This window comes from Diabrotica undecimpunctata, chromosome 9 (genome assembly GCF_040954645.1).
Source record: "Diabrotica undecimpunctata isolate CICGRU chromosome 9, icDiaUnde3, whole genome shotgun sequence".
Taxonomy (NCBI): domain Eukaryota; kingdom Metazoa; phylum Arthropoda; class Insecta; order Coleoptera; family Chrysomelidae; genus Diabrotica; species Diabrotica undecimpunctata.
This window is the reverse complement of record NC_092811.1, coordinates 38,236,311-38,256,057: the sequence shown is the minus strand read 5'-3', so window position 1 is coordinate 38,256,057 and position 19,747 is coordinate 38,236,311. Positions and strand designations below refer to the sequence as shown.

At 33.4% G+C, this 19,747-nt stretch overlaps 2 protein-coding genes across 4 annotated transcripts in view; both read right to left on the bottom strand.

The window, feature by feature from the left end:
- The window catches only part of LOC140449874 (uncharacterized), a 51,313-nt gene extending 44,631 nt beyond the window's left edge, over positions 1-6,682 (bottom strand). For all 3 annotated transcript variants that reach the window (XR_011951908.1, XM_072543262.1, XM_072543263.1), the window contains exon 1: positions 6,448-6,682. Coding sequence is in view for 2 of the 3 variants with exons in the window: in XM_072543262.1 (XP_072399363.1) it covers positions 6,448-6,682 (235 nt within the window). In the remaining variant the exon portion in view is untranslated. The remainder of the gene's footprint in view (positions 1-6,447) is intronic.
- Positions 6,683-9,158: 2,476 nt separating this feature from the next.
- LOC140449872 (uncharacterized) lies at positions 9,159-12,421 on the bottom strand. The gene is made up of 4 exons (XM_072543258.1): positions 11,934-12,421; positions 11,733-11,849; positions 11,262-11,505; positions 9,159-10,915 (listed from the first exon to the last, which is right to left on the bottom strand). Exons 1-4 carry the CDS (start codon positions 12,190-12,192, stop codon positions 9,220-9,222), a joined length of 2,316 nt encoding a protein of 771 aa, XP_072399359.1. The 5' UTR covers positions 12,193-12,421; the 3' UTR covers positions 9,159-9,219.
- Positions 12,422-19,747: the final 7,326 nt, after the last annotated feature.

Below are 19,747 nucleotides of genomic sequence, written 5' to 3'. Positions count from 1 at the left end.
GAGCATGATGTTGGGTAGGTATATTTACATTGGGATTGTTGACAGGATTTTGAGTGGTGCTTTGTTTTAATGTCATGGTATCTGACATTTAGTAGTTCACGATAAACAGAACATCCTCTGTAATTAGAAGGATGGTCTCTGTTGCAGTTAGTGCAAGTTGCTGGCATGTTTTTTGGTTTCTTGCAGTCCTTTCTGTTGTGTGATCCAGCGCATTTTACGCAATTATATGGTTTTGCACAGTATGTTTTCTCGGTGGTTCTACCCTTATTTTACAATGTTGTATATACTGTAGTTGAAATATTTCTTTGTTGTTCATTTGAGGCTAGAGGTCCACAAAAAATAATAGTAATGGTTCACGGCTCAATCTGTGTCTGAAATTTGTAATGTTCCTTACATCGAATCATATTTATTCTGTGTTTCTGGATTGTTTTTTAAGTTTAAGCTAGCTTGAGAGTTTGATGTAGAATGAGAAAAGTTGGTTTGCTCGACAACTATTGGCTGTACCTGATATAATATTGTTGTTGATAATTATCAAAAGGTATAATTTGGTTGACTGTTGGTTGATTTGAGCACAATGGTGTATCTTGATTATTTATTTGACTTGCTTGGTAATACGGGTGTATTAGGTTTGTAGGCTCGTTCTGCATTACAGTTGGAAACTGCACTGTAGTGTACTGAAAATCACTTGATCCTGGTCCGTTCCGTTGGAAACATTTTCACTTCACTTAGAGTTCACTTTTATTTCACATTGACTGGATAAATGACAATTTATTTATTTACCAATAATCAATTTATATATATTTAGGGATTCTACAGTATTCACTGCCTTCCCTCGCTCAACCGTTTCCATCTCTCTCTGTTGTTCCATTCTCCATCGTTTAGTCCTCTCTTACTCATGGCGTCGTCTACTTCGTTCCTCCAGGATTTTCGGGGTCGTCCTCTTTTCCTCCTTCCTATGGGGCTCCATTCGGTTATTCTCTTTATCCATCTGCTGTCGCTAGCTCTTCTTACATGTCCATACCACTTTAGTCTTTTTTGTTCTATATATGTTAGTATGTCTGTTTCTATTGATGTTCTTTGCTTTATTTCGTCATTACTTCTCCTATCCATTCTTGTTACTCTGCAGCATCTTCGCGGGCATTCCATCTCTGTTGCTATTATCTTGCTGCTGTTTTTCTTGTTTATGATCCAATTTTCGGCCCCATATGTCATAATACTTCGCACTAATGTTTTATAAATCTGCGTTTTTGTCTTCATATTTAGGTGTCTATCCCACCATACTGAGTTAAGTTGTCGGATTGCTGTTCTTGTTTGTCCTAATCTTTGTGTAATTTCTTCCTCTGTTGTTGCCTTTTTCGTGATTATAAACCCCAGGTATTTGAATTTATCCTTTCCTTTGATTGTTACATTGTCATCAATCTGTAGATCTTCTATGTCTTCTTCACTTGTAGATAGGTACTCTGTTTTCGCGAGGTTAATATCTAGGCCAGCCTTGGTATAAACTACCATGGTAGTTTCTTCATCATGTAGCTGAGGTCGTCTTGGTCTTGTGCAATCACTACTTGATCGTCTGCAAAACTTAACGTATATAGGTATTCGTTCCGTACCGGTACTCCCATGCCTTCGCATTTTCTTTTCCATGTAGTCAAGGCTTTCTCTAAGTATATTTTGAATAGGGTTTTCAGATGTGGAACAACCCTGCAGGAGCCCTTTTGTTGTGGTGAAGTCTCCTATGATTCTTGTTCCCATTTTAATGGACACTTTATTTTCTTTATACAGAGCTTTTGTAGCTTCTATGAGTTCCGTCTGTATTTCTAATTTGTACATTGCCTCCCATAGTTCTGACCTTGGTACAGAGTCATACGCCTTTCTCAGATCCACAAATGCCAAGTGTATATCTCTATTTTTTGCTTTTTTCTTTTCCAACAGTTGTTCCAGTGTGTATATGTGGTCTATGCATGATCTTCCTGCCGTGAAGCCTGCCTGATCCTCCCCGATTTTGCCTTTTATCGCTTGCTCTATCTTTTCTCGCAGTATCTTCCCATATAATCTTCCTATTGATGATATTACGCTTATTCCTCTGTAGTTTTCGCATCGTTTTCTATCTCCTTTCTTAAATATAGATGTCATATATGCCGCCGTCCATTCCTTTGGGAGCTGTTCTCCATTTATGGCTTTCTGAAATATCCATTGTATCATCCGGTGTAATTTGTTTGATCCGTATTTTATAAGCTCAGGTGAGATGCCTCCAGGTCCCGGTGCTTTCTTATTTTTGATTGCTTTTATGGCCGTTCTCATTTCCCTATCTGTTATTTCTATTTCTTGTTGTGGGAATCTGCTTCGTCTTCGCCTGTTTTCTTTTCCAATGAATTGTGGTCTTTGTTCTGTTAATAGTTCCTTGTAGTAGTCCTTCCATTCTTTGCCCTGTATATTTCCCAATTTAATTTTTTCTTTTGAGTTTTGTTTCAATCCTCTCAGTACTTTCCATGACTCCGAAGTTCTTGTACCTCCTATATATGTTTCAATATTTAAGCAGATTCTTTCCCATTTTAAATATACCAAATCTCGAGAAAATTAGTTAGCACAATTACTATATCTTCAGAAAACCTCCAAAAATTAATATTTTTCTGGGAGAATCCCAAAATTCTCATTAAGTTTGACAATCATTTTGACAATTTTTGTATTAATTTAAACAGTTATTTTTGAATAAAGTAAAAGCTTTTTATAGAAAAATGAAAATATTTAAAAAACTAATTAATTGTTTTAGTACTAGAGGATACTTCATAAAAATTGAATTATGGTAATAGTATAAAATATATGGAGATCTATTTAAAATCACAAGAAAATAATGTAGGCAAGCCTGTCCAACTGCATCTAAAATGTTAAATTGTTTTCAAAGGTGGCAAAAATTTAACTTTCACATGTGGATCTAAACTAGTTAAGTTGCAGGAGGATGACCTAGTGGGTTGTCGATAATTAGCATCATTTAAATGGAATTTGTTTAGATTGACAATAATCTTTAAACCAGTATCTTTATTTTTACTGCTTTTGGATTTTCTGAGCAACAAACTAAAAGATGTTTTAAGCTATAATCACCAGCTACATTTGTGCGTACCATCTTTGTCAATCGATCTTTGGAAACCTTAAAACCTGGAAAGGTTTCCTCTAACGTTATATAAAAGTAATTTTAGATATCTTCTTCCAGAATAGACCAGTCTCATTTGCATTGATAATGGTTTGGTTGGTGTAATCACATTTATCTATATTAACTTTTAATTTCTCTGGATAGCAAGATGCAACCTCTATATCAGCACTTGCCAGCACTTCTCTGCTTTCTCCAACACTATGCCAGTTCCAGCGACTTTTGACTCAGCTGAACCAACAGTTACTAGCTTTAAACTCTTCACAGTTAGTGATCTCCCCAGCATCCTCTTTAAATCACCCAAAAATCTACTTAGCTTCGGAGCTCACACTGTGGGAACACACTTCTAATCAAGAGGACAATTTTTCACATTTACTTAATTATTACAGCTTAATTTTAAGATTGTTTCCATCCAAACAACATGGTTTTTTACCAGGGAAGTCTACTGTGTCAAACTTGTGCGTTTTTACAAGTTTTACAGTAGCAGCCATAAATAATAAAACTCAGCTGGATGTTATTTTTACTGACTGTACCAAAGCTTTTGATAAAATTGATCACTCTATACTTATTGAAAAGCTAAGCAAATTTGGTTTTGATTCAGAAGCATGTATGTTTATGAGGTCATATCTTTCTGATATCTCATTTATGTCGACATCAGGTGAACCCCAAGGTAGCAACTTGGGGCCCCTTTTGTTCGCTATATTTATTAACAATTTATCTCAGTGTGTGAAGTTTTTCGACAAGCCTGATATTTGCAGATGATTTTAAGATTTTTCGAGAAATTTCAACTCGGCAGGACTCAGATGCTGCAATGTGATCTGAACTCAGTAAGTCAATGGTTCGATGATAACAAAATGTTTCTAAACACTTCTAAATGTCATGTTTTTACTATCACTCGAAAAACACAATTCATGGAGAACCAATACAAAATTTCTGGCACTCTACTTGGAAGAAAGAACATTTGCAAAGATCTTGGAGTAATGTTCCAGCGAAATTTGAGATGTAATGAACATTATCGGATCATCTTTGGAAAGGCATACAGAACTCTTGGCTTCATAATTCGTAATTCAAATTTTTTTTAAAGATTTGAAACTCTAATATCATTACAATGCACTAGTAAGACTACTTGGAGTATGCCTCTATTATATGGGCACCACAAGAGGAATTCAATGTTGATCTGATTGAAAAGGTTCAAAAACCATTCTTGAGGTTTCTGGTATATCTATCCATACATGATTTCCTATAATGCTATGTTAACTTGTTTTAAAGTTCAGCGACTGGAAAATAGAAGAAATTTTCATTCGGCCCTTTTTATTTACTATGTTGTAAATCACATTAAATATAAAGATTGCTTTTTTATAAATAATATTAAATTTAATGTTCCAAAATTACATCTAAGAATTAATAACAAACAACTGTTCTTTTAAACAACCTCTTTTTTGTGTTTTAAAGGAAGTTAAATAAATAAATAAATAAATCTTGAAGATAATACCTTGAAATTTAAAATAATGTTTACCATGGTTGAATTTAAAGATTTTGTGCTTTTCACAGCTTTGAGAATTTCTTTGCAATCTTTTTCTTGAATTGACAAGATTTGAAAATCGCATAACTTTGGGTTAGCATAAGTCAGGGTAGTGTAAGTTGAGGTATTACTGTATTTGATTTAATGAACTTGATAAAATGAATCATTTTTAATAAAGTTGGAGATGAATACATTACACTAAAACCCTACGAAAAACCCACTGTTTCCCAAAGACAGTTGTTAAAAGTTTCTAGAAATAAACCACAGCTCTACTACTAAATCTTATTCTCACATTCTTAAAGATTATAATAAATTATAGTCACATCAATGCTAAATACATAGCATACAATTCATGTGAGTGATGAAGCTGGTACGGGAGTGTAAACAATGTATCTCTTGTGTCTTAAAAAACTGGAACAGTCTGGCTAAATGAATAACACTAACAGAAAATTCTGGTACTCCAGATTGGGGTTGACAGGGAGATTAACTACCCGCCCCCAGAAAAAGAACATAGTAACAAAAACTGCAAATTTTCCCTACGAGGGAGCTGGATAAATTTAGAAAACGCATTAAAGTAATAGAAAGGAAATATGAATACTGTAACTCAGAACTTCCAAAGCTGGTATAAACTTGAGACTGCCATAAACATTTAAAAAAACAGTAAGCAAGTATTAATTTTGAGACAACTGTTTTAGATGTGTAAGAGTTGCAAGAGCTCTAAAGGTCGAAAACACATAAAAAGGGGCAACAATGAAAATTAATTAGACTACATGACAATAAATTGGGACATTCACAAATGTTATTACATAGATTAATAGGTTACCTGAAGTGAACTTACAGTCTGAGCATATTTCTTTAGCTGCCAATATTAAACTAAGGATAAGAACTTAAAAAAATGAAATACTTACAAGATATAGCAAATTCAAAGAATTGAGATATGAAGAAATAAACAATAAGTTCACTAATATGACTGCCTACAAATTTGATTCTCAAGTATAGCAAATTCAAAGAATTGAGATATGAAGAAATAAACAATAGTTTCGGTAATATGACTAGATATACCATTGAAAAGTCATGGACCACTGTAAGAAAGTCAGTTATGGATATCAACAAATTTTTTGTTCTCCAAATTAAAATAACTATTCTAAATATGTGGATTGGATGCTTGGAAGCATAGAGATTCCATTTAGAGAAAAAGAAAGTTCAGTGAAAAACTGAGTACATATTATAGATAGCAATGATAGAATTTTGCAGGCATCAAGAAGTAATGTAATACTTATACAAAATAATAGCAGCAGAATTAGTAAACAATAGAACAATTTAATTCTGGGTTCCCAACATCCTACAGAACAAGACAATGAAATATGCAAAATATCTACAAAGAAATGCATAGCTAGCCCAGATTATTGAATCTGACAGGTGGTCAAATATTATGGAGGTTTATGTTATAATTCCTCCTGATAGAAAATACATTTATTTTAATAGCATATTACAGTTACCTTCAATGATTTGTTGATTGTCAAATTTAAATAAAACTGATATTAAAATGCATGTTCTAGATTTTGATAGGGTTATGCAATTTTTTTAAGAACTGAAGACAAAGTCATGGGTGGAAATTATTCTTCAAATTTTATGCTTTTCATTAAGGTTTAATCACCTAACATTGCAAATAGAACCTGCATTTGCATACATTTGGAGCAGTTAAGTTTAATATCTCGGTAAAATTATTAGTAACTAAGGTACCTAATATTTTATGAAGAGCAGGACTCTTTTAGCTACTTACTTTTATCACGTATTTCTTTTTCTTCAAATGGTATGAATTTATCTTCATATGGTTCTTTTTCTGTCTTTATAGAGTTCTCCTTTAATACCAAATAATCAAATGCATCATTTGTAGTTTCCCTCTTGGGCTCATCGTTAATCTCAACTTTAAGGGTATCAAAAAGAGCACCTCCCTCATTGCCTATTTCTTCTTTACATGTGCATTCATTTTCATTCACTTCTTGTTTCACTTCCATTTTATTAAACTCGATTTTATCAGTTTCTCAATGACGGACAATTTCTAGGACAATGAGAATGAGCACACAACACAACATACAATACAATACAAACAAAAACGTCAACAACATCACAACATAACCAAATATATTTTTCTTACGGCACCGCGTCACTAAAGGCGTTAAAGTTCTTATGGAAATCCATTGTTGCCACATCCTCAAATATGAGAGCCACCTGTCAATTACTGTCACTTTAGTTGTCAATGTCAAATGTCTGTTCTCTGATAAGAAGATAATCCGTCAAGCCAATGCGTCATGGGTCATGGTTTCTAAAGTATTTTTCAATTTCATTTCGTCTGATTAATACCAGAGACAAGACTTGTCTCTGTTAATACTTTGGAATTTGGATTAATAGGATAGTATCAATGAAATGCATTTATATTTTGGCTAGGTTTTAAATTTATTTGTAAAATTAAGTAAGTTTATAAACAATTCAATACGTTTTATTATAATTTTTTACCAACCACAACAATGTAAAAACTTTTTTCTTAGGGCCATCTCTGGATAAATTTATTCGTCAAATTAACCATGGAGTAACCAATGCAATTTGTTAAAACGATACTAAGTTGCTCAGGTGATATGTGATGAATAAATTTATTTGGAGATGAAAGTACCTACATGGGCTTAATTTAGAGATGATATATCTTAAAGTCTGAAATATTTACTGCCAGAAGTGCCAGAGCATAAAAAATTATATAAATTAGTCCTCGATCTAAAATAAAGTTTTCCTAATACCCTGAAAATATTGAAAATTTGATTGAATTGAAAGAAAAAAAATCTGGCAAAAAAACTGTTTTTATTTTTGATTAATAAACTGTAAATATATAATACCTACTATATTATGGTTTAATTTAAACTTTTTTTTATTATTATTTATTTCCAATTATTTCCTTTACAAAATATAAAGGTCCTATAGGGTTACATGAATGTCCCTACATAGGATTGGTCCTTAAAAAACTAAATAGTATTAACAAAGGAGGAGTACCTCATAACAGAATAAAATTGCATATGATCAATTTAGATAATAAAATAGATTTTACATGAAAAAAGAGTACATACATTATACACTTATTACAGCAAATAAATGTTTATATATATATATATATATATATATATATATATATATATATATATATATATATATATATATTTATAAAATTATTCACAAAATATCCATATTTCTTACAATTTTTTTTAAGTTCTTTTTTAAAGTTTTATCACCTACATTTAGAGTTTTGATTATTTGGTAAACTATTAAAATATTTTCTTCCAAAGTACTCATAACTTCTTTGACCTATTGTTAATGAGTTTTTAGGCAGTATATTTTCAAATCTTGTATTAATTTGTTTATTCAGATATTCAATTTTAAGTGCGCTATATAAAAACACAATAGAATTCACAACACAAATCTGTCTGATATCAAGTGGTTTATCAAGTTCATTAGTACCAATGATTCTGGTTATCCTCTTATGAAGTTAATTTAGTGGGTCAAATGCTGAGTTATACAGACCACCCCATCCTATAATCCCATAAACTGCAATACTATTGAACAGACCATAATATATTTGTAGTAATTGATTTATAGATAGTACATGTTTTAACCTATGGAACACATAGACTTATATTATATTTAGTTTTTCTTATTATGTTATTGATATGAATATCCCATTTTAGGTTTGCATCAAAAGTTAATCCAAGGTATTTTGGACTTTATACCCTTTTTAAAGTCTGTCCATTTATCCAAAAGTAATATATGCAGACTTGGATATATTGAGTATTAATTTATTATTGTACAACCATGAATAAATACTGTCCAACTTAGAAGATAAAGACATTTCTAAATCAATCCAGTTAGGTCTGCTAAAGGGAACAGCAGTATAGTCTGCATAAGCTATTGAATAGATTGACTTTTTACACCATTTACTTTAACAACCTGTGATCTATTTTGTAGATAACTTTTTATAAGTGATAGACTAGATCCTCTTATTCCCATATTTGAAGTTTAGATAACAAAATATTATGATCGACAGTGTCAAAAGCTTTTGAATAATCTAAAAATACAACTGCAGTCGGAGAACTTCGACTTAAGTTTTCATAAATAAATTTACTTAAAGCTATAGCATCAGCAATACCTTTATTTTTTAAAAAACCAAATTTCTTAGCACTTTATATTTAATTACAAAACTAAATAGTCATGTGTATATTATCTTTTCAAAGACTTTTGCAAGGTTCGATATTAAGGCAATTGGTCTATAATTGTCTACTATATTTTTAGTACCACTCTTTGTTATTGCAAAATAATATTTTTGATTTCATCTACAAATAAAAATGTACATAATAAAATGTAAAAGAACCTTATATTTAGAAATGTGGAAGCCTAACCCATTCCTATTCTACAATATGTGCTATTTTCATTTATTTAACTTCCAATTGCAGGAAAGCTTGACCCTAGACTAAATAATATTGTCAAGCTTTTCTGCAATTGGAAGTAAGAGCAACTAGTAAGTGTGATCATTTATAATACCTTTTATTATAGTTCTCTCATCACAAGTTGGCTTTTTCAACACTTCACTAGATTTTTTATTCCTTTTTTTTGTTGAATAGAAGGCTGTTTGTTTTTTAATTTTTTTATTTGGAGGTTCTGTTAATACTTCCTCTCTAAAAGTCATTTTATTGGAAAGTAGACTTTCCTCAGGAGTTGAATTTAAAATTGCAGTAGTAGTAGTCAAATTTTTTGCCATTGATTGCAAGTGATTATAAGAATAGTCTTCTGTTTTAATCTTTGAAGCAATATTTAAAGCCTTTGCTTCAATTTCTTCTTTCAAGGCACACTTCTTTTTGTGACTCACACTTTCTATTAGTTTATTGATGTGCATGTTTCCATCACTAGTATGCAGTTCTTCATTTTTTGGTGCAGAGGGCATTATTTTTTCACTATGTAATTTGAAAAAATGAATATGCTTGCATATAGTTGCTCTTATAGCAAAATCGATGCAAGTACAACTTACACAATGAATGCATATTTTACAAAAATTACATTTTATTTGGCAGCATGAAGCATCTGGACTCATTTTAACAAAAAATTCATTTTTAGTTTGCAAATCTTTGACAACAGTTTCATGACAAGAAATCCGTTCTTCAATAACTAAATTACTAGTTCTTGCAGCAATACGGTGCCTCAAATGTATTTTTGTTATATGTTCTGTCGTCTTCCCTTTCGTTAGTTTAATTAACCTTTCAATTATTTTGTCACGTGTGAACTTCAACAGAGTAAAAATGCTTTTATCTAGCCTCTTTACCTTTCTTCCGTCAAAATAAAAGTATTTTAATGAACGATGCATGCTCTCTAAATGCATGTTTGTATTTATATTACATTGCCTTCTATAAGCATATCCCCATTGATGTTTAGCGTTCAAATAATTGTTTACAAAATACATTTTAAAATCATCAGATATTTGACCCACAAAATTTACAAATGATTGTAGTTCATTCTCAAAATCCTTCTCATCTAGTAAATATTGAAGAGATTTTAAAGCTTTGTATACTAACGGCCTTTGTTCCTTATCATTTATTTTGCTTAAATTAGCTCTCCAACATCTGTCGACATGCCAAGAACAAAAAAGACGATGTTTTACAGGTCCCATTACTTTTTCCCAGGCATTATAAAACGACAGCGCTAGATCGCTCATAAAAGTTTTAGTGTTCAGGATAGAAAGTTTTTCTTTTATTTTAGTAAAAAATATTTCATAAATAAATGAATCTTTTCTATTTGAATACATAAACGCTACTGGCAGCCCTTCCCCAAATTCATCTATTACCATAATTGTCGTCATTTCAAAGTCATACCCATTTAATCCATGAGTTCCATCTATTGTAATAATATTACCCCCAAAATTATTAAAAAGCTCGATCTGAGCATCTGTCATTAATATGATACAAAAATCTTGTTTTTTTAGTTTACTTTCTTTGCAATCTTCATCCTGAGCTTTATAGAACAACACAGGATTTGCTTCCATCTTAGAACATTCCAGTACGAATAGTTTTACACTAGTGGCATCATCTTTGTGTCGACAACCCTCCGTTATGTTGAGGTTATAAGATGCTTTTATGTTGTGTATGTCCTTTTTCACAAGCAGATCAATTCTTCTGATACCACTTTCCGAACCAAGTTCAGTTCTTGAAGAATCTAATATGCTAAAACCAAGAAAAAAGTTGTAACATTTGGGATAATAAATAACTAATAATTATTACAGAAATACTTCAATAGAACTTTGTATAATAAAATTTTCCAAAAGCTGAAAAAGTATAAAGTATTTAAAATAAATAAATGAGATTGAAAAAAGCAGAATAAACAAAATATTATTTCTTTTCAATAGTTTCAACATTGAAAATAGCTATTTTTAAAGCCAAAGCGAATTCAGCCGAACTAGTCTACGCTTCAGGCAATACCAAATCATGAATATTTGGCAAAATCCAAATCACTGCTTTGGCATATGCCTATTCAACATGTTTATATTAATTTTAAAATTTAGGTACTTACTTAGAAACTGACACACCTAAAATTATTTTGGAAGCTATACTTTCTCGGTCCACTTTATGCAATCGAACATGTTGCACCGCAGTGTCATGTCCATAATGTTCATAATAGTACTTCACATTACATTTACCAGTAACAATATTTTGCTTAACTCTTATCTGACTGGTACAAAACATATTTAGTTTGCAAGAACCTTGGCTTTTGATACTTCTTTTTCTTAAGGCATCGGGAAGTACTGAAGATTTGCCTATAAAAAAACATAATTTAAAATCAGAATCTTGTATCTAACTATAAATGAAATGAATACAGATGTACAGTCTTAATGAATTCGTTTGTTTGTCAATCTGCATCCTTCATTGTCTAAAATACTACATACTGATGAAAAACCTCATATATTTCATCAATAAAAACAAATTAATGAAAGGATTAACAGACAAACAGATCCATGGGACCTTAGCTTATTGATACACTTACCTGATCGGTTACAGTAAAAGTATGAAATTTCAAAATTTTCTTGGTTTCTTTGTTTCGATTTCAAATAATAGTTTGTATTAGAACGCTTTTCTTCCATTTTATACCAATCAAGAAATTCTACAAATTTATGTAATATGTTACAGAGGAATAGATAAAAAATATTTAATTTTTACTGGAAGGAATTATAAAATAAAAAATTACCATCATAAGATGTAAATTCGATTTGTTCCACAGATGTCTTAATTATATTATGGACCTCTCCGAGATGCTCTCTTAGATTGCAATTGTTAATAAATGAACTATTGCAATTTAGTTCTTGGCAAACAAAACTTTTGTATTTACTTGCTTCCCCATTATATCTTATTATTGAACTTGAACCTTTATGGACTTCCCTTCTATGGCGATTCAAGTTGCTCTGTGTTGAAAATTGTTTCTCACAATTAGAACAAAATACCGGCATGATGGTGACCTGCGGATAATTTCAACAAGTTCTAGATTTACAAAATAGGAGAGTTTATTTAACGTTGATAAACTTACCCTATTAACTTTATCCTTTCTAAAAATTTTTATAAAAAAAACTAGGTACTCTAAAACTGAAATATAACTAGGAATAATCCGAATAATAGTAATGAACAAATTGGAATTAAATGAAATCACAAAAACTTTAATTAAAATCAAAAAGCAACTACACTGGCAACAAAACAGAAAACAACAAACGCAAGGCAAAAAATAAACTGGCGGGTAGACATAGGATTACAATCCTTTGACTGCGCAAAATAGTTCCTTAAAAACAAACAATAAAATAAGTGTTATAAAAAAATATAGTTTTAATTTATTCCACATAAAATTAAAAGTGACAGTAATTGACAGGTGGCTCTCCTCATATTTGAGGATGTGGCAACAATGGATTTCCATAAGAACTTTAACGCCTTTACCGCGTCACAGTAACCACAGTGTTGCCATATATTTTTTTTTGTAAAATATGTGTATGAATGTTTAAAATATAAAGTTACTTTTGCGCAGTGCCGGTTTAACACAGTCTGCCGCCCGGTGCTGATACGGATGCTGCGCTCAGGCTCAAAAATATTTCTAAACTTTATTTCAATTCAACAAAACATATTTTGAATACAAATTTATTAAAATAAGGAAAACAAATACAACTTTTGACGTGACAACGTCTTAAATTAGGTTGTGGCTCGGAGTCACTCATGAAAAAGTGTAACGCCCGCTCACGTCTGTTACGATGAGTCACCGAACGAGAGAGAGGCCCGCCGGACCGGCGAATGCCTTGCGTCTCTCTCCCACTCAAACATGATCGGTCCGCTGCGCGCATAGCACAATAACAATAAATATTCTACCGAGAAAAAGACGTTGTCACGTAAAATCTTCGCCCGTAAAACCGACTTTACAGGCAACCGATTTTTTTTTACTTCAAAAAGTAAAATAAAAATGTACCTAATAACATTCAAACAGGCAACATGAGGTAGGTAATCGAATCTAGTGGAAATATGGGGAAGTGGAAACCATGTGATTAAAAAAATCATAATCCGGTCCTGTGACTGCCATCTCCCCAAAAACGATCTACACTCTACACTAGGTTAACATTACCACTGACGCCCAGAGTCAGTCTTAATCATAGATAAAATTCATAAAGTTAGAATCTATGGAGAAGCTATGAGCATATTAATGTGTGTATTATAAACGGCGTAGGTAGGCGTGGCTAACGATGATACCAATATGGCGGTGGTATCATAACCGGACTCAATAATATAGAATGTTGAATGTTATTCCTGAAGATTTTTTATTAACATTGCTTCTGCTACTGCAACTACGTTGAGAACAAGAAACCATTATTATGCACTATCACAATATATTATTACAGTTTCTATAAAAGTATTACAAAACTAAAAATATTCGAAAAACAACAAACGTAATCAAACATATACGATCTGTCAGAAGTGTCAAAACAATCTTAACAATATGACCGAAGACCGAAGTGAGGTCGTTTTTAGTCACGTGATGCCCTCTCCATAGATTCTAACTCGATGATAAAATTACACCTAGATTGGTAACAGGTATAGCCAAGGTCAAATCACGTTCGGATTTCGCTCCCATTCGTTTGGTGACGCTGCTAGTCTCGTTCCTGCGCGGAGAGAGTGTGCTGTGGTCAATTCAAAGTTGAGTTTAGACAAATACGGCGCCATATTTGTATTTGTTTTATTTTTTATAATTTAAATTTTTTTATATAAGTAGTGCAAAAAGGTACAATTTTGGACGATTTTTTATTATGGCATCGAACACATTATGGTCCTCCGTTTAACATTTAGGTCGCTAATGGTGAAGTTATAACAGTTCAGTTTACTTTTGTAGTAAAATGATGACACTTGACCTTTAGGCACTGGCATTACTGCCTGCAAATCATATACTGCAACATGAGAGCCGTTTGACTTATTTTTGTCATTCTCCTTTTCCTTGCGGGAAAGCCCTTTTTCCTTTATATGAAGATTATATTCTTCTAGCAAATCTCGTTTGCCCTGCTCATCGGAGTTCTTGAATGCCTCACACAAACCACATTGATCCTTTTTTGGTGAAAAAAATGAAATATTTTAATCTCCTTTAAATATGCGATTAAACATAATGGAATTAGCAAAAGGCAGTTGTCGAGACTCAAGATCTTCCTTATAATCTCTGTAAATATATGCTAAACTTCTACCACCCTCAATTTATTCCCGAGTAGTTTGGGCTCTCAAATAATGAGATCCTACTCTCGGGATAGCTTCAATAAAGTTTTTAACACTCTTTTTAATTTCAGGATCAACACAAGGCTGCTTTCCGTGTTTTATCTTCGTGAAGAAAGCCATTTTTGTCTTTTTTTATTAAAGCTGTTCGAATGGGTCTATCGTTTATGTCCGATGTGGCCTTAAAAAATGTCTTGCATACCCTTACGCGACTGCCGTTGATGAGAAAGTAGAAATCAGAATTCATACGTCTGAAATCTTTTGTACTTGAATAGCGGTACTTGGGTTTTATTGTTTCAGTATGGGCAACAATAAATTCTCTTTGCCGCTGTAAGTCACCAAGTTACCAATAACTTAAAAATATTTTTTCTCGGTCTGCTCCATTTAATTTTTCTGTAAGAGGACTGCTACTGGGTCCCATTGACAGAGGATTTGGCGACGACGTAACTTTTAGATACCTATATATTTTCTTTATTTTCTCCGTGATTATCCATTATATTGCTGCAGTGGGCATGATATAAATATAAAGTTTGTTTTATTGGAAAAAATTTATTGTTGAAATGAAGCATACACTTTTAAGGTCGACTAAAATAAACACAAATCACTCAGATCATTGTTAAAACTAATCATGTTTTTAAACCGAGACGAGCTATTCACGTTTATATATACAGATAACTGTTTTCCTGCGTGCTTCCTCTTCAGTTTCGGAAAATTTCCAAGCCGAGGAAACCTTCTTAAAAAAGATTCCTACGTAGCCGTCATCTTGATGATAGAGCACTTTAGTAACGTAGAGCCTGAAAGATTGTTTGGTCTTGCCATACACTTTGACCACTAAGAAGTCTCCAGGGTTAACGCAAGTGCTCGTTTCTTCATCAGATGACAACACTAGCTCGTTGTCACTGTCTTCTTGGAGAGTTTTCTGAAGCACTAGATTCTCGTTTTAGCTTTTTAGTGCGACTGGAAATTTCTTTTGAGTGATCAGTTCTATGTTCTGAACTCCTGATGCTCCTGCTTCAGGGGCCAATTCTTCTTCTAAATCTGTCGCCACAACACTTTTTCCCGGTTCGACATTCATTTTTGTTTTCTTTTTCTTTGGTCTCTGAGTATCAGACTGCCTTAATGTCTTCAAAAGTTCTTTAAAAGTGTCATCAATCCCTTCCACGTGAACAGAACCTGACAAGGGCGTTTGTGTTCCAGATTGTCTGGTATTATCATTGTCTGAGTTCGGCAGCAACCTTAGGATTTCGGCGCGATCCAAAGGCACGGAGCCACATTTTTTAAACTCTGATTTGGCATTTTCCTCTGAAAGACTATCAACCAGTTTCTTTAATAGTCTAGGAAACCTGTCTTTAACTACTGTAGATTCATTGCTGCCTGGTCCTGTTTTCCATTCCTCAACTATTTTGCGCCACATAATCTTCATGGGTCTGAAGAATGCCACATCGAGGGGCTGAGTAAGGTGAGTGGAATTACTTAGTAAAAATATAAACTTGTTTTTTTCTTGGCACAATTGGATTAAATCGATTAACAAGTGAGACGACAAGTTGTCCCCAATCAAGTATTTTTTCGCTTCTAGGTCCTTGAAAAAGGGAATAGCAATGAACTGAACGCAGTCACTGAAACAAAAATTATCAAACCAACCTGACTTGGTACGATTAAAACGAGAGTATTTCGGACCTCCCTCCTTCCAACTGTCGTACAAATGTTGAGCCTTATATACAACATAAGGTGGTAATATTTTACCCTCTCCACTAGCTGCAAATATTACGGAAGTAGACGCTTTTGATTAGTTGACAACTCGCTCTGGGTACTTGCAGCCACGTCTAAAAATCATTTTACGTTTTCTTCGGTCGTCACTAAGATTTGTCTCATCATAGTTGATGATGTGACTTACGGGAAAGTCTTTAAGGTCTCTTTCTAACTTGTCGAAATGCTTACTCGAATTAGTTATCTCAGGGGACACAGCTACCCTCGACCTTTTGATGTTCTGACACATTCTATTTGAGAGTGAATGTTTGTGCCGAGTAAGAAACGAATACATCTAATCCCGACCAGGGGTGTTGTTCTTGAACTTGGAAATAACTTTGACCTGGCGCTCCAAATATTCTCGTACGATTAACCGTAAGGTGAGAGAATCTATTCGGTATCCCCAGTCAGCACAAACTGCTAGTCTGTCAACGAGAACTAACTCTTCACCTTCATCAAGAGAGGTCTGACCTCATTTTTGCTTTGTATTAACATTTTTTATATATCTGTGTAAGACCGTAGTAGGTATATTATACTTAAGGAAACACTGTCTGTAAATAATACCTTCTTTTATTTCATTTAGGACTTCTTGTAGGTTTTATCGTGTGTAGCATTTTTTCTTCACACTTGTTACAGCTTGATATTTTCGCGGTATATCTGCGAAAACCTGTAATAAAATACTCATTACAATAAAAAAGTAAATTGAGCAGCCACTGACAAAAACAAATCTTACTATATAGAGGTATTAGAAAACAAAAGTAATTTTTAAAGTGTGGGGTGAATGGGAACACGGTAAATATTATGTTCCTATTCACCCCACATATCTCAAATTCATGACGTGAACAATAACGTGAACATGACGTTTTTTTAACAAAAAACTTTAACATATAAATCAAAATACATCATGTTAGATTATATTGTAAAGGTTAGAATACACAAAAAAGAGTACTCGTAAACCTATTTTGACAGAGATTTTGTACTTACCGAGAAAGTTTTTATGATGAGAAATAACCTCAAAATTAATGATTTTGTTTGCACGCCGAAAACATAGGAACCAGTGACGCCAACAACACAAACTTAAATTTCCCAAAGCCATATTATCACATTAGCCAACCTGCAAAACTTAAATAGCCCAATGAAAATAATATATATGTTTGGGAAGATTATTAATATTTATTGAAGTTTTGATCCTATTCATCCTATTTTACGGTATATACAAGCAAAAGCTAAGGTAAAAATTTATGAAAACACTTCAGAATTTCCCACTACTACAGCGTCCGACAAGGAAACGCAATATCACCAAAGCTCTTCGCTGCAACTCTAGAAAATATATTCAGCAAAATAAACTGGTAGAACAAAGGAATATCCATTGATTGAGAATACCTCAGCCTTCTAAGATTTGCAGACGACATCGTTCTGATTGCTAATAATCCTGCAGAACTACAAGAACTTATAAGTGACCTAAATGTAGCTATGAAGTTGGCCTTAAAATGAACTTGACAAAAACAAAAACCATGTACAACAAGTTAGTGGATATCCAAGATATAATATTAAACAACACTGCACTTGAGACAGTAGACGAGTACTTACAGACGAATGAAACTAACTTGGACATCTTTTGGTAGAGAAAATCAGTTATATTCAAATCGAAGATGCCAATCCACCTGAAGAAAAAAGCATTCGATCAGTGTATTGTTACGATAAATTCTGACCCAAAACCGTAAATATATTTATTACTAATATTTTCATTCATTCACGTATTTTTTAGGTAATGCCTACCTGACACACGATGGGTCCCCCTTTGTAATAAAAACATCAATTCGAACCTTCTGGAGACAAGCCGATTTAACCATACCGGTTCTGAGAACAATTCGCCGCTCTGTCTAGAAGGCCTTTCAGCAAAACAGCGGTCTATGTTCGATGTGTTTCGAGAAACAACTGTTTTCATTCTCGAATAACAGGACTTTATATTTATAGAGGAATTTTGGTTATGGAGGGACAGTTAATTCTCAAGACGCGCTCGCGAATTTGTTACGTACGGATATATAAATTATTGTCAGATAAGTTAATATAAATAAAGAAATAAATTAAATCCGTAAGTGTTATAAATATTGAACCTTTTAATAAATGCACAACAAATGGTGCCAGAAGTGAGATCGAACATAAATTAGACTTATAATAATAATACAAGTGAATATAAAATAAATTGTGAAAATAACGACAATTTATGAGCTGACAGTGACTAATTTAAGAAGACATCTCGAAGACAGAGAATTAGCTTCTACCGGAAAAAAGGCTGAGTTAGTCCAACGACTAAAGAAAGCTTTGCTAGAAGAAGGACTAGATCCAGAGATTTATATATTTGAAGATGCTGTTATCTCGTCGATTTCGAAATTAGAGAACAAAGTTTCTGACGATATTTCGAAGGTATCTTCTGATGTAGCCAAAGTTTCCGGCGACATCGCATCATTGGAGAACAAAGTATCCGGCGACATCGCTTCTTTAGAAAGCAAAGTTTCTAACGAGATTTCTTCTCTGGAAAGCAAAGTTTCTGCTAACATCTCTAAAGTCACTTCAGAGATATCTGCTCTTGACGATAGAGTGTCTTCGTTAAAAAACCAAGTTGCTGCCGATATGTTGGCCTTCGAAGAAAAGATTAAAGAGATGGAAAGGAAGATGGAGGAAACAGGGACAGCAGAGAGAGGAAACAATCCAATTACAGTGGAGACAAAAGAAGAAGAGACGAAATGTAAGTTGAAAACACAAGATGTGAAAGTCCCAACTTTCGATGGAAAATCGTCATGGAACAACTACATGAAACAGTTCGAATCAGCCGCAAGAGCAAATGGATGGTCTGAAAAAGAAAAGGCGGTAAACCTGACTATCGCTCTTCGAGGAGATGCCTTAGATGTGCTTCAGACCATAGCCGTAGAGGAGACCGATGATTTCGAACAACTGAAGAAGAGGTTAAATATGCGATATGGCCACGAACATTTGGAGCATGTATATCAGTCGCAGCTTAAAAATCGGAGACAGAAGAAAGATGAGGCTCTTCAAGAATATGAGGTAGATATTGCCAGATTAGTACGATATGCTTATCCAACAGCTCCCGAAGACATGATGGAAAAATTGGCCGTTCAAACGTTTATTGATGGTCTTCGTGATCATGAAATGCAGAGAACACTACGATTAGCTCGTCACAAGACGCTGGTTGATGTCTTATCCGCCGCCCTCGAATACGAGTCAGCTACGCAGGCCTCTGGCGGGTACAGTAAAGTTAGGACTGTAAAAGAGGAAGGAGATGAAGATAAACTTGACCAGCTCGTTAATATGATGAAAAACATGACATATAAGAAAACGAAGATCATCAGATGCTGGAATTGTGGCGAAATAGGACACGTACGAAGCTCCTGTAAGCACCCTAGGTACGACGCAAATCAAGAAACTCACCATCAGGAAAACTAGAACGGGTCAGCCTTAGGGGGGCAGCTTCGACCCAAAACTTTTCCAAAGACCCTCTCATACTAATAG